This window comes from Aptenodytes patagonicus, chromosome 5, assembly GCF_965638725.1.
Source record: "Aptenodytes patagonicus chromosome 5, bAptPat1.pri.cur, whole genome shotgun sequence".
In the NCBI taxonomy this organism is placed as follows: Eukaryota; Metazoa; Chordata; class Aves; order Sphenisciformes; family Spheniscidae; genus Aptenodytes; species Aptenodytes patagonicus.
In genome coordinates this window covers 50,378,809-50,393,000 of record NC_134953.1, presented here as the reverse complement: position 1 = coordinate 50,393,000, position 14,192 = coordinate 50,378,809, and the positions used below count along the sequence as shown (strand labels likewise).

General features: G+C 43.2%; 1 protein-coding gene across 3 annotated transcripts in view; it reads left to right on the top strand.

The window, feature by feature from the left end:
• Positions 1-14,192, top strand: part of ACBD6 (acyl-CoA binding domain containing 6) — a 91,743-nt gene that overhangs the window by 30,797 nt on the left and 46,754 nt on the right. For all 3 annotated transcript variants that reach the window (XM_076339689.1, XM_076339691.1, XM_076339690.1), the window contains exon 5: positions 8,082-8,187. In XM_076339689.1, the coding sequence (XP_076195804.1) occupies positions 8,082-8,187 (106 nt within the window). The remainder of the gene's footprint in view (positions 1-8,081; positions 8,188-14,192) is intronic.

Genomic DNA, 14,192 nt, shown 5'->3' with positions numbered 1-14,192 from the left:
CTCACCTTGTACGAGGAGGTAGACAAGAATGCAAGTGCTGAGTTTTGAAGGTTCACCTAAGCAGGTTTACTTATTTTATTCTTACCAGAAGCTTTTGAACAGTTTAACAAATGATTAACCTCCTCCAAGCTGCTGCTATGTAATAGGAAGATGAGAGATCTTGTTTTTCCGTGTAAACTACTAGTTTACCATCAGCAGTAAATTACCAAGCAAAGCAGCAATGCCATTGCTTTCAAGGTGAGTGTCTAAAATTATGCATAAATAATGCTTACATTTCTTTTGTGGAACGAAATGCTTGGGTTTTAGAGTGCAAATCTGAAAATGTTGGACAAAGTGGAGTTACCATACCCTACCTTAAAGTCAGGTGGATCAGAAGGTGGAGGAACTGGGATGGCGCCAGGGCTGATTTTGCCTTATCACTAATTATCTCAAATGTTTCTGCTTTGAAAACAAGACAAAAATGGTCAGTCTGGCTCACAGAAGTACGTTGCACTGATTTCAAATAAATTCAAAAGCATCCATAGAAACAGGTTATACTGATCTAATTAAATCAATTTAGAAAGAGATTCAGTTAAATCAGTGCAATTTGTGTGTTCATAGATCAATCCTCAAATCAGGAGAAGGTCTCTTGAGCTAATGAGGCATAGCAGTTATTTACTTTGGGGTGCTGGGCACTGGTCATCAATTAGGAGTTGTTAATAAACCCTGGCAATAAAGAGCTCAAGTACCCCCAGTGACTAATGGGGAGCAGTTGCAGAATGTATTAGCATAGTGCTCTGCCTCTGTGTTTCTCTGCAAATCACTTATCTCACGTTGGGCATTACATAAAAATAGCGTGTGCTGGTGACTGATGATGGGACTTGGAGGTTCCCCTGGAAGGAAGGATTTAGAAATTATCTGTGATTTCAGGCTGGGTATAGTGGTGGGGTTTTTTTACTGCTACATAAAGCTTTATGTCTCTTTTCTGGTCTTATTACCAGAACAAAAGCAGTAGTAGTTGAGCTCTTTCATGATCAAATAGCTGTAATTACAGTTTCGCAAACCTGGGAAATGAGCAGTGAGATGAGGTTGACTGATGTGTCACCAATATAAATCTAATCTAAGACACAAACTGAGGGAGATGCCAAAAATACCGTAGCATTGGAAATTCAACTTTAAAGTTATTTTTCAATATTTTTTTGAAGTGGGGACGAGGGGGAGGCAGTTTATAAGTGTTTCCAGCAAACGAAAGCATTGACTTGGCAGATGGAGAATGCAAAACAATGTTGTCAAATGACCATGTCCCTTTCCACTTCCACTGGAGGAGCCCTCCTGCACTCTGCATGGGCTGCTTCCACATGGCCTCGGCATGCCAGGATGGGAATGACATCTGCCGGTCGGCACAGAGGCCTCCCTGAGCTATGCTTTACACTTCTGCCATCCCGAGGGATGGTGAAGAAGCCCTTTCCTGGTAGAAACTTCCACCCTTTCCCGTAATGCTTGGGAGCGGCCCCAGTCGTGAGTGGGGTTCCATTTAGGATTGGGGTGCGGAGCAGGCACCCCTCATATTCAGGAGCCTGCCTGATGTCGTGTAATCTATCAGAATTGTATTAATCCCACTAACGCAGCTGCCATCTGGCCCCACTGCCGGGCCGGCTCACGCGAGCCCCCGTGATGGATGGCCTCGGGAATTGATTAGTTGTTGTGCGAGACAAATGAACTGTTTTGGCAGAAAATACCAGAGGTCGCTGCGTGTGGTCAGGCACAAAGGCTGCTGAATTTTAAAGAGCTGCTTCCAGCATCCATTGCAAGGATGCTGCTTCGGAGCAGCAACAGCTTTTGAGACGAGCCCAGCGCGCTGGAGCATGGTTGGGGTTTTGTTCTTTCCCTCCAGCCCCACTTTCGGGAACACTGGCACTGGAAATGAGAGCAAAGCTGCAGAGATGTGGGAGCTGGCATCCTTGCCATGTTGGGAATTACGGGCTCATGCTGGTATTGTGCATGTGTTTGGGTGGCTGCGCCACAGATGTCTGTTGCTTGCATAAATGCTGGGCTGTGCAATCCCTGCGGAAGAGCTTTCCTGGTTGTGCGGAGCCCAAGCAGCCCGCGGCGTGCTCAGCCGTGGCACGTCTCAAACAAAACACCTGCGGGTCCAGGCAGCTGGGGTTTGGGTTTTTTTCAGGTCAGTGTTATTTAGAAATGGATGCTCTTCTGGTGATGTTTAGTGGGCAAGTCTCTGACTTCAAGATGATTGCCAAGTTTATTGCTTCCCCCCCTTTTTTATTGTCCCCAGAGCGGTGACCCTTGGGGCTTTGCTTTGTTGTGCAAAGGGGCGGCTTGGCTCAGGCCTGCCTTTCCTTTGGGAGAGCGCATCCTTCGTTGGCGGCTCCTATTTGGGGTTTTCACGGCTACCTCCTCTCCGGTGCTGCTGCTAATCTACCAGAGTGCGTGCAGCAGTGTGGCGATAGGTGGGGAATTGGATGACACATGTCTCGCTATGTCCCGTCTGCTCTCGGAGGACGGCACGCGAGTGTGCCGGCAAGTGGGCAACACTTCCCCCGGGACAGCCTGCCGGTTCAAAATAAACTTGAGTTATGGATTTATTCAGCTTGTAAAACCTCAGCTGGCATAAATAATTGAGAAAGCAAAGGTTTGTCTGTGGTGCATACCTCAGGGACCCACTCCTGCCTCCCTCCCTCCCACCACCCTTTCTTATGAAAATGATCCCAGTTGCACTGATAGATAATAACAACACCAAGCAATTAAAAGCTATGGGTGGCTGGAGAGAGGAGAAAAGGTTCAGTTAATGAGCTTTTCCTCTTCCTGTGCCCAGGAGAGCCTCAGAAGTGACGAGGCGATTAAAGCGAAGAGATAATTATAGATTATGTGAAAATGGGTCCCTTGGGGGCCGAGGGCCTTGACATAAACAGTAAGTGTTGCGAGTGTCTCTCAGCTCCCCGTGCGCCGCCTGCTCTGCTCTGCTGCGCTCCTGCTCGCTCGGCAGCGCCGTGCCAAGCAGAAGGGCAAAGCCACCTGTTAGCGGCACCCAGGGCCGCTCCGCAGCAAGTCCACTGGGACATGACTTGGATCAGCCCCGGGAAGAGGGGATAGGACGCCCAAAGTAACACCCGATCGCAGCCCTCTGCCCAGAGCTTTGTGTTGGAGGTAACCTGTGAGGGGGGGAGGAAGGGGGACGGGGCAAACCTTGGAGGGTGCTTTCTGTGAGGGAGTAGAATATCTGAATTTCAAGTCTCTTCTGTGCCCTTTTTCATGGCAGTCTCGGTGGCTGTTTAGAAAGCAAGGAGGTTTACAGCACTCAAGGTGAGAAGGAAGTGAAGCCTGATGAACCAGCAGCAGATCTTTTCCATGAGCTTTTTAAAAACTGTTGGCTCAACACATGTGTTTTGGTCAGCTTATGAAGAAGGCTTGTGAAGCCTTCCAAGCCTGGGAAGAGATGACTTAAGTCCTTCCACATCCTTTTATTCAAGGATGGAAAAAGCTGCCCATGTGTTACCTGCAGGCAACAGATATGCTTCAGCTCAACGTTGAATCAGAGTTAGCATCTCTTACTGGGGATGGGGAAGAGCAGGAGAAAATAGCTTTGGGGGTTGAACATGTGTCGGCAAGGGAGAAGAGAAACCCTTCTGGCCATCCAAAGGAAATAGATGTAAACACATTCACTGCTGGTACTGACAGTCAAGTGGTCGCTGACTTGAAGACTCCTTTTTAGCTCAACAAAAAGAGCCGGTGCTTGTATATCACACAATTTGACATGGCAACAAAACTGCATCTGAGTCTTCCTTTTAGCTACAGGTTTTAAATAATTGTGCACATCTCCATTAGGTTGAGTTTTCATGGTCTTTCCCATCTGAAGATGTCTCAAATGCTGTATTTTTACTTAAATTGAGATTTTCTGAAAATACTGATAGAAATGCTATGGGTTCCCCCCCCAATATTATCTGAGCAATGTCTTTGCAGTGTTGCTTACTTTTGTATTTCTGATGTGCTTCTGTCTGGTTTCAGACTGTTTCTGCCAGTTTCTGGGCCTTGCTGCTGACTCTTACCAGTTTTATGTGGAGTGCAAATTCCTGCTAGGAACTGGTCTGATAAAAAACGCTGCATCCTTTTTGTTTTCTTGTAGCTGCTGCAGTGGAGGGATTATTCAGTATGTGCACATACACACATGTGAAATAAAGCCGGGGGGAAACCTGCGTTGCAAGGTTTTCAAGCTATGTTTCTTATTTGTCCTGTGTGGTTTTGAATGCAAAGTCAGCAAATAACAGTAACCTGTCTTTATTCCATTCACACCATTCAAGTGGAGCTTTTTCCGTAGTATTGGTCCCTCCAAAAATCTGGTTTTAACTCCTCTGAGCTCTTTTCTCAGTTTCCCTTTCTAGTTTTGGCATGCGACTAGAGCAAATTGTTTTAAATGTCTGGAGTGCAGACAGCTTCACGTGACTATTTTGTTTGCAGGTAAAATGTCTTCGTTACAACTGTATGGACTTCCCTCAAATCTATTCAGGAAAGGGCTCATTTCTCGTTGTTAATATTTGTAGAAAAGTTGGAGATAATATATGCTAATTTTTTTTTTAAAGGGGGCATCAAGGGCAGAGGAATGGTTTAAAGCTTGAGAAATAAATGCAGAGTAGAAAGATGAAATTTCCCAAAACCTTATCTTCAGGTGGGGAAATTGCTATTCTAGATTAATTCCATTGTGGAGACTTCTAAAAGAAAAGTGAGGTTTTTTGGAAGGGGGTTATATAGAGCATTTGCAGAGGTGGTTATTCCAGAAAAGCTAAATTGTGTCCAAATAGCTGTGTCGGGTCATTTTCCCCCTTACAGACAATAATATTCTCGGGAAAAGACTGTAGAAGTCTTGTCTGGAGACTGTGGTAGGAAGATTGCCTGGTTTTGCTATGTCAGTATTAATGTGCCTTTTCTCCGCTGGTGCAGACCCTGCAGCATGCTTCCCATGGAGCGTGGTTGTTTTATCATTGCCACGTACCTTCTGCTCTGCTGGTACCTCTGGTGCTGCCGTGTGAGGTGCAGCCATGACTGAGCTGCCCAGGCTCTGCAGCATGCAGAAATGCTGGCACCCAGGCTGACTGGGTGGCATCACTGCCAGGGACGGAGGGCACAGCCTGAGTTCGTGGCTGTGACATGGAAAATCATCCAGGAGTAACTGAGGATGGTTGTGGACTTCCCTAGCAAGGAGAGACTGGGCTCTGCTTTGGTGTTACAGAAGAAAGTGATCTGTAATAAATGAAGTGTGTGTGGCTGTGCAATGGGGAAAAAGCTGCTGGAACCAAGTTACTGTACAGTGTTGTCTGAATAGCAGCTTCACCCAAAAGGCTGCTTTCAGCAGGCAAGGGTGTGTTTGAGAGGTTGGACTAACAAGGTAGGACTGGAGGGACTTCCCAGCATATCAAATCAGCCCTTTGTTAGTAGGGGCAGGCATGTTTCATAACCTCCATCATGAATCTGTCAAGCTCCATCTCGAGCAATATAAGCTTTTGCCTTTTCTAATCTCACCATGAGATTCTTTTTTCCCCAGAATTCAAAGTAATTGCCTCTAAAGCATGCAGTGATCTGTTTCCCAGGAGCTTGTGTAGTGTACAGACAAGACCTCCAGCAAATGAGAGTTAAGAAACTGGAAGACTTCTGTAATGTCCCTAAGCCTATACATGGAGCGTGAAATCTTGTGCAGCACCCAGCTCTTTGCTAGAAAGGTGCAGGTCAGCTATGAGGAAGGACTGCTTGTGTACAAAGAATAGGGGTGTTGTGCAGAACGGTGTTACTAAAGGAGCAACATGAGAGAGAGGTCAGAGGAAGTGACTTCTCTGGAGAAAGCAGCACTTTACTGCAGGAGCTGAATATCAGCACTTTTTTCCCCACCTTTTACTGGCACTGAGGAAGGAAAATGCTTGAGGTCTGAAGAACAGAGTGTAACTTAGTAAGCCAGGTGTGTAATAATAAGACTGGAAGTCAAAGTTGTCACAGAGCTCTTCCTGTCCTGATGGGAGCAGAGGGCATGGTCTTGGTGACATTGGTATTTTCATTTTTGTTGGGACTACAGGTCAAAGAGCATCACTTTTCCTTGTAACCCATTGCTCAAATGCAAATAACGTTTAGATTTTACTTTTCCTTGCTCTGACGTTCTTCAGCCTGCAAGGTTCAAGAGCAGTGCAGATGAATGGGAGGAGTACTGTTGCCTTTTAGCACCAGGGAATCAGTTCTTCTCAAACTGCCCTGTGGCATTGCGGAGGCTGTTCTCCTGCCCAAAAGGCCCACAGCAGAACGACCTCCCTAGTGGGTCTGACCTGCTCCAGCATCCTCCCACTTTCATGAGGAATTTCCTTTGAGGCTGTCAGGTCTGAGTTCTGCTGAACATCCAGACTATCTTAAGTTGAGGTGATTGAAAACTGGGGATGTCATGAGAGGCAACTACTTTGTGTTTAACTCTTGTGAAACTGCCAAGTCCCATAGCAACGCTGGTGGGTTCATTTGAGCCATAGTTTTCATCTGGAAGCTAAAAAGAGAGGGTAGTATGTGGACTTCTGGCTTACTTCTAGAAAACCAATGACGTCTTTTCTTTACTCCTCACTAGGAACAGAGTTGTATCAGTATATCTGTACCTAAAGGTATTATTGTAAAGGTGCTTCATGCTAGTACGGCGTAGCCCCCTTTCCATAGAAAAATCATCTTTGTTGGAGTAAGTAACTTTTCACTGGCATACCAGCATGGACAGTAGGAGAGTTGTACTTTCTCAGCAATACTGGAGTCAGTAATTCGTCATTAGATACATGAGTGCAGATTTATACAGCAAGATAAAAATGTCTTCATTCTGCTCTGTCCCTTTGCTAAAGATTCCTAACATTTGCTTTTTTAACTGCCACGAAGCACTGTAGCTCCAGTCACTCATACAAAGCTCTTTTGTAATGTTTTAAGAACCTGTGAAATGTCTTAGCTTCATTAGAGGTTCTGTTTGGCTGGTAAGAACAGAAGTTTTGAGGTGTCTGAAGCCAGGGTACTGCTTTTAGCTCTAGAAGAAGCTATAGCTATAACTCAAGCACCTGTGACACCACAACTTGTTGATCTTTCTGCCTGCAAGCAGGCCTAAGCGAGCACGCACTGGCATCCTGGCACAGACACGTGCTGGTCCTTCTGCATACGCCAGCCTGCTGCTCTGAGCAGAGATCATTGTCAAGCTTTTTCTTAACACCATCAATACAAAAAGGAGTGCAATGGGGTCATTTGCAGGCTGGTAAATAAAGAAATAAAACCAACCAAACCCTGTGACCAGGTTCCAAGACAAACACTGAAGATTTCACAAATCCCTGAACAATTACTTACCAGAGTGCCCAGTAATGTCAGGCACCTGCTTTAAAGCCACCAAATAAAGTACTTGCCCACTGTTGACCCCTTCACACACAGAATACTAAGTTGTAGAGCTGTTCCTTTAGAGAGGCCTCTTGTATGAATGGGTTAAAGCAGAATAGAGCGGAAAAAGGTCCTGGAAAAGACTGATAAATATGCTCATCTGGATGCAGCCTCTAGCTACAGAAATCCTTAAGCCACTGAGTTTCTGAAGCTGGAAAGATCTAACCGGGGACAGATTGCTTTGCATGTGTCCTGTTTCTTCCGCTTTTTTCTCTCCAAGCCACCTTTAGTGGCCACTGTCTGAGATGGATGGCAGTGGAAGGGCCTTTGGTCTGACCCAGAGTGGCTGTTATAAGTTTGTATAGCAGGGAGAAGAGCAGCTTTAGCCTTTTATCTTCTGTGGGATTGCAGTGGCTTATACCAGGACTTGAACGTGGTTTTTGCTGGCTAACTGTATAGACTTCCTGTGCCAGTTCAGAGGAGTAAGCTGACTTTTGCCCTGGCATAATATTGTTAAAAACAACCTTTGTTTTCTAGGAAGCAGGATCGTCTGTCTCTTACCTTGGAAAAAAAGTATTATTCTGCATGTGCAATACTAGGCGTCTGTTTCAGTCCAGTGATACTATTGAAATGTCTCTAGCAAAGCTAGAGCATATGATGTGCATGCGGCCTTTGTGTTGTGCAGTAACACGGTGCTTCTTTTGCTTTTGTTTCCTGAATAGGGAAGAGGACAAGAACATTTTTGATTACTGCAGAGAAAACAACATTGACTATGTAACCAAAGCCATTCGATCAAAGAAAGTGGATGTGAATGTCACAGATGAGGAGGTATGGAGAAAAAGATAAAGACCATCAATCTGTTAACTGTTGGGTGTATTAGTTCAGTGCCACTCCTTTTCAAAATTCCCTGGTTAGGATTGTTATAACAAGGTACTACAACAGTTGGACAAACACTTGGTCACTGAGACAGGGATAATCTATTTGAAAATAGCTTTCCACTGGATTTCTAGTAGTGTGGATGTACTAACTGTGATGCTGTAGCATATGAGAAACTTACTTTCTATGTTATTTTCAGCAACACCAGCAGCCACTTGCAGAACAAGATCTTCTGAATACTCCCCTTTCCCCACCTTGTACACTAAATGTGGTCAAATAGAAGTAGGAAGTGAGGGAAATGGCTTTTTTGACCAATAAACTCTGTTCACAGGTGAAGCAGGATTTCTGCCATGCCATCAGCTTTTCATTGTTCCCAGGTGGAGGGTAAATGAGTGACACTGGCTTTCCAGCTTCACAAAAACAGTGACATCGTCCAGTCTTTCTCTGCTCATCAGACTCAAAACACCATTTCCCCATAGGGAGATAATACAGGCATTGCCAGAAACCTCAAGAAAAGGGTTAAGTGTCTAAAATTGTGAATTGGCTTGATCCTTTTCTTGGTAAAAGTAAACACCTGATGTGGACAGTTTCCTGTTCATCCGTCAGGAAGTGTAGCTTTATCACCTTGGTTTTGATGCTTGCATACTGCCACCTAGCCCTGCTCGTGGTCCACTGTATGTACAGCTACTTTTGCCCGCTGCTTTCCAGCACATTGTGTTTTGGTGAACAGATGAAGTGCTTACACATTCATAGACTGAGACGCCACAAATTCAGTTGGGTTCTTCTGTAGCTCTAAGCAGATTTCTGCCCTCTGAGCCATGACAGCCCCGGCTGGGGCTCTGAATGCTGATGGCAGGGCCTTTTATTATTAATCAGGAATTCATGTGAATTAATTTTCAGAGGAGAGGAGGGAGGGTGTTCACGATCAGGGTTGGAATTTCACATCATAAATTCAATGAACTGAAACTGTCATGTGCCACATAGTCACTGCAACAGCGCCATTACTGAGCTCCATCCCTCCTTCTTCCGATCCCAGGTTACAGAAGTAAATGTCCAGGGCAGTCCCACAGAACACGGCTGGAGTCCTTTCATTAATAAAAGCTCGTTTTTGGGATTACACACTTGCAATAAGTGTATAATAACATCCTGTTAGCATTGCTTCACGTCCACTGGCAAGATGCTCTTTCATAGTTAGCAGGGATCAGAAGCTCATACCTTCCTTTGTGTTCAAGCAACAAATGTGCTTGTTTTCAGCCAAAGAAATTTTGTTTTTTAAAAAAATCAAAATATTTGGTGAAAGATGGCTGAAATATTTTTGTGCTCTAACGACATAAATGTTTAAAGCCAGATCTGAAAACTGCTAGGTGACATCCTCTTTGGGTATTATCCATGAGTCTCTGATGTAAGAGAAGACCTATTTCTGAACTAGTGGGTATTAGCACATGACTACTGCAGAGTATGGAATTGCTTCAGCACAGATAGGAGCTGAAAACCCTGCCTACCTGTGAAGGGCTCATGGGAAGATTCCCACTGGTGCAAAATTCCCCCATAGATGAAATTCTCACAGCCTCAGTGATTTTTGGCTTACCCCAGCAAATGCTCAAACAGGGAAGTAAGAACCTTTTTTTTGACAAGTGCTGGCTTCCTTAGGCTTGACTCTAACTGGTGTAAAAAAACCAACCAAACAAAAAAAGTTAGCATACCAAAAAGAAAAATCTGAAAGAAATATTTATTTCATGTTATGTTAAGGAGCTGAAACCATTACCAGTGTTGTTCGATATCCAACCGTGGTCTTCACAATCTGGAGGGTAGCTTATTTTCCAATATCGTGCAGGTTGATTGAAGTTTTAGAACCCATTTTAGACTGGAGATAACCCAGACTGAGCCTTTGGTAGAGTGAAGTGTATGCAAGCATAAACTTGTCACTTTTATTAACTATTTTAGTGTTACTGTAGAAATACATCCTGCCATATCCAAAAGATGCCTCTCCTAGCCCTCTGAACATAACTCACGCTGTCAATCCTTTGATTTAAATGCATATAAATTTAAAATGGCAGCAGGGATACATACAAAGAGTTAACTTGTTACGAAACAAAATCTACTGAAGCACCAAATAGCTCATGCTAAACTGCAAAGACGCTAGGCTCAGCCTTTCCTTGTACAATAAAGACTTGACTGAGGTTGTAAGGTGTTTAGATTTTATTTCTATGTGATGCGTTAATACTGTATCTAATTGTATCCCCCCATTTTGTGCAAGCCTGAAATAAGTTAGCGAAAGGAGAAAAGAAATCAAGAATAAAAATGTAAAATGGGGACAAGCCAACTTACTTGAAGCAAAAGGATTTCAGAAAGGACAATAGAAGTCCCTGGGGTTTAGATAGATGCACTTGGCAACTTTTGAAGCATAAGTGGTCGTCTTCCTACAAGAAATAAAGGTCTTCATGTACAGCATGTTAGCATACCTGCTAACAGTTTGGATATAATAAACTTCAATTTAGAATTAAACAAAGAATCTAATGACAGTAATCATGTATAAGCTTCCATTTACTGTATCTAAATTGCCCAGAGTTCAACAGAATAGCTTGCATTCACTTAGAAGTAGCACAGACTGTAACAACCCGTTTCTCTTATGTATGTCAGCAGGACTAATGAAATAAGAAATGGACTATGGCTGTGAAGTCGCCACAGGCACATCCTGGTAGTGTGGATTGCTTGCTGCCTTTTTGAGAACAATATTTCTTCAACTTTTAACAAACCAGAAACTGCTCAAAGGCATAGATGAGTTGCTTTTGTAATTTGTGCCAAGGGCTGTGGAGGTTGTAGATAGAGAATTTTTTTTTAATTGTTGGAGAAATCCCAGTAAGCAAACATGTTACCTGTGTGCAGTATTTAAGCCCTTGCCAAAACTTTAATGAAAGGCATCTGAAATGATGCTCGCTTAGTCCCCGATCCTCGTGCTTTTGAGACAGCAAGTGCCAAATTGGTGCCAGCTTGCCAAGGAAAGGACAGGGGAAAAAAATGGGTTTGAAGAAGGATCACATACTTCTGGATTTACAGGCTTACTCCCATTAGAAAAACTTCCCCAAATGTTTCAGAGCTCTGAAAGTGATTGACTTCTAAATCAAATGTGAAGTTTACCCGTATAATTGCAACAACGGCCCTTCCATTCACTGTTTTTGCTACCATGGGGGGATGCGGCCGTTCTCTATGTATCTCCTCTTAATTACTGGTAATAAAACACTTGCCACAAGTTAGAGGGGCCCTCATTGCTATACAGCCATTACAACTGCAAACATCATGCCTAGAAGTATAGCTTAATATTGTAGCACATCCATTCAGTTTGGCTTTGTTTTCCTCTTTCTCTGCACTGGCTAATTGATGTGAAAATCATTCCCATCCGTTTGTCTGCTGAGACTCGGTATATCTGAGACAAATCCCTGTCCTGTGCTTTGTTTGTGAACACCGTGTGACTTGGAGCTGAGCAAAATTGATGTGCTGTTGGCTTGAGAAACTGCTGCAGAAGCTGGCCAAGCTGGCAGCGGTTATCCAAGCAAAGCACAGAAGATTTAAGAGGCAGGGTTAGTGCACTGGGGCTATTTTTATGCTTTTTTTTAATTAAATACTTCAAAGGCAGGGGAAAATGCATCCTCTCAAGTAACTTCTGCAACAACTGTTGGGTGTTTGAATTGCATGGAAGGGAGTACCTTGATGTTTGATTGCATTTAGTCAAGACCTCACTACTGCAGTGCTTTCCTATATGAAATTATTCGTGTTGCTTTGAGTCTCTCACTGCTTGATGAAATAGTCATATGGGAAGTGTTTTGGGAAAGCTCAATCTGTGGCTCTTAAGATTTCTGCCATGTTATTTAAACACACAAATACATGTTATATGCTGATATAAAGCAGCAGCTGTGTGGACTAAAGAATTTTTCAACATGCATAGGTGATATCCATGCTATACATAGAGTTGGATTGTACATTCAGTTTGTTTTATCGCTAAGGTTTGTTTTAAGGAAGACATGGGAAACAAGTGGACTTTGTAGCTGTATAGCTGCTTAAGTACATTAGCTAGAACTCCTGATTTTAATTTGCCTGATAGTATGCAAACAGTAGTGAATATTATCTTGTTTTAAATACAAGTTTCTTAGTAATGCCTTTTGTTATACAGTAAGTAGGTTGAGATTCTTCTGCAGGTATTCTTACTTCCACATCAAACAGTGTACGCTTGCACAGAAGGTCTCCAAAGTCTCTTACACCCTGAGTTTACAGCGTAGCATGCTGCAAGGATGCAGACATTTCTTGGGTGGAACGTGTCAGCTTTTTAATAGTGCGCAATTACAATGCAGAGCCATTTAAGGCACTAATTGGAAAATATTGTATCCACTTAGAATTACAGAGAAAATATATAGGTAAGCAGAGTGTAATTACCCAAAGTGGAATTGGCCCAAGACTTGAAATCCATACTCCTGCAAATAGCACAAGGAGATTTTTAATGACTGTAGATGATCAGGCTTGAGTTTCTTGTCTTGTTCAAAAGGCAACATTTGCAGCAGAACCAGCCTTCCAGTGTCATGGGAAGGGACCAGCTGCACAGTGCTGCAGTACCCCTGAGCTGACAGAATTGGCAGCACTATCTCTCCCAAACTGTTGGTTTTCCTTTATTGGTCTCAGCCAAGTTCAGCACCAATAAAATGAGATTCTGCTTATCCAGAGACAAATGCAAACCAACATATATGTTACTAATCTGTAACGTGAATTTTGATATAAAGGATAGAAATGCCTTTATTTTGTCATGTAATTGTACAATAATTACACTTGTGTAATTACAATATTATTCCTCTACACATATATAAAGAAACTGAAATAATCTGTTGAAGTATTTATTGCTATTGTGCATATCGCAGATAGTGCTTCTTTCTTTTGAAATAAACATCTGTGGCACAAAAAAAGTTGGTATTTGTCCAACTGAAATCCTAAGTCTTAAGTAATTACCAGTCCAGAGATGAGTTAAGAGTACTAAACATGAATTAAAGATCCTTCCATGTTTACCAATTGTTTTAAATTGCACTCTTCCTCCCTTTTAGAGTTTGATAGTGGTGTTGAGTGCAAGAACATTGATCATTAAATGGCCCATGGATGTCATCAGTACTTCCATAGAAAGTCATTGTCAGAAAATTCATTCTAATTCAAGGTTAATTAGTGTAACATTAAAATTATGTGTTACAAAAATTAATTACTTGCTGGGTCAAAAAGTGTGTTAAAAAGCTTAATGCCTTGTGTCCGAGATCGCATTTCCTTACTCAAAATCATGTTTTACCTCTGCTGCCCTGCCCAAGAATATCCAGCAGAAGCAGTGTGAGCTGTGAGCTTCGGTTGCAGGTGTCTTCTGCCCCTCCTGCTGTTTTGGCACCGTGGTCAGGAAATTTGGCTCACAGTTCCCATTAGCAGATAAATGAGTTGCTCACCTTGTTCCTCACTGCTCTGTCGAGAGATTTATAACCAGGCATGGGCTAATGTAACTGATTTCATCTGTGAAGGTCTGTGACTGTTTTGTGTAGCATACTGGAAAACACAGGTCAGTCTGACGGTGTCACAGCGTGGGGGATGATTTCTCGGTTATCTGCAGGGTGATTTCCAAGGAATCCCCTGCAAGCGTGCCACATGCTGTCCTAAATCAGGAGAGACTGATACTAACAGTAAGTCTAATTTACTAAGTAAACAAAGGAGAAAACCTTCCATCTCAAACTACCTTGAGCTACCTTTCTCTTTGGGGCTGCCGATATAAAAAATCTTCTATAGTTCATAGAAAATGTCTTAGAGCTGCTTGTCAAAAGGCTCTGTTACCGCTTTGAATGCGTTTTTGCATTGTAGGAAAAGCACTCCAGCCCCAGCGCAGGGCTGTTAAAGTGTGTGAAACTGTATCACAGCTCTGCTGTGATGTCCTGTTGCAAAAACAA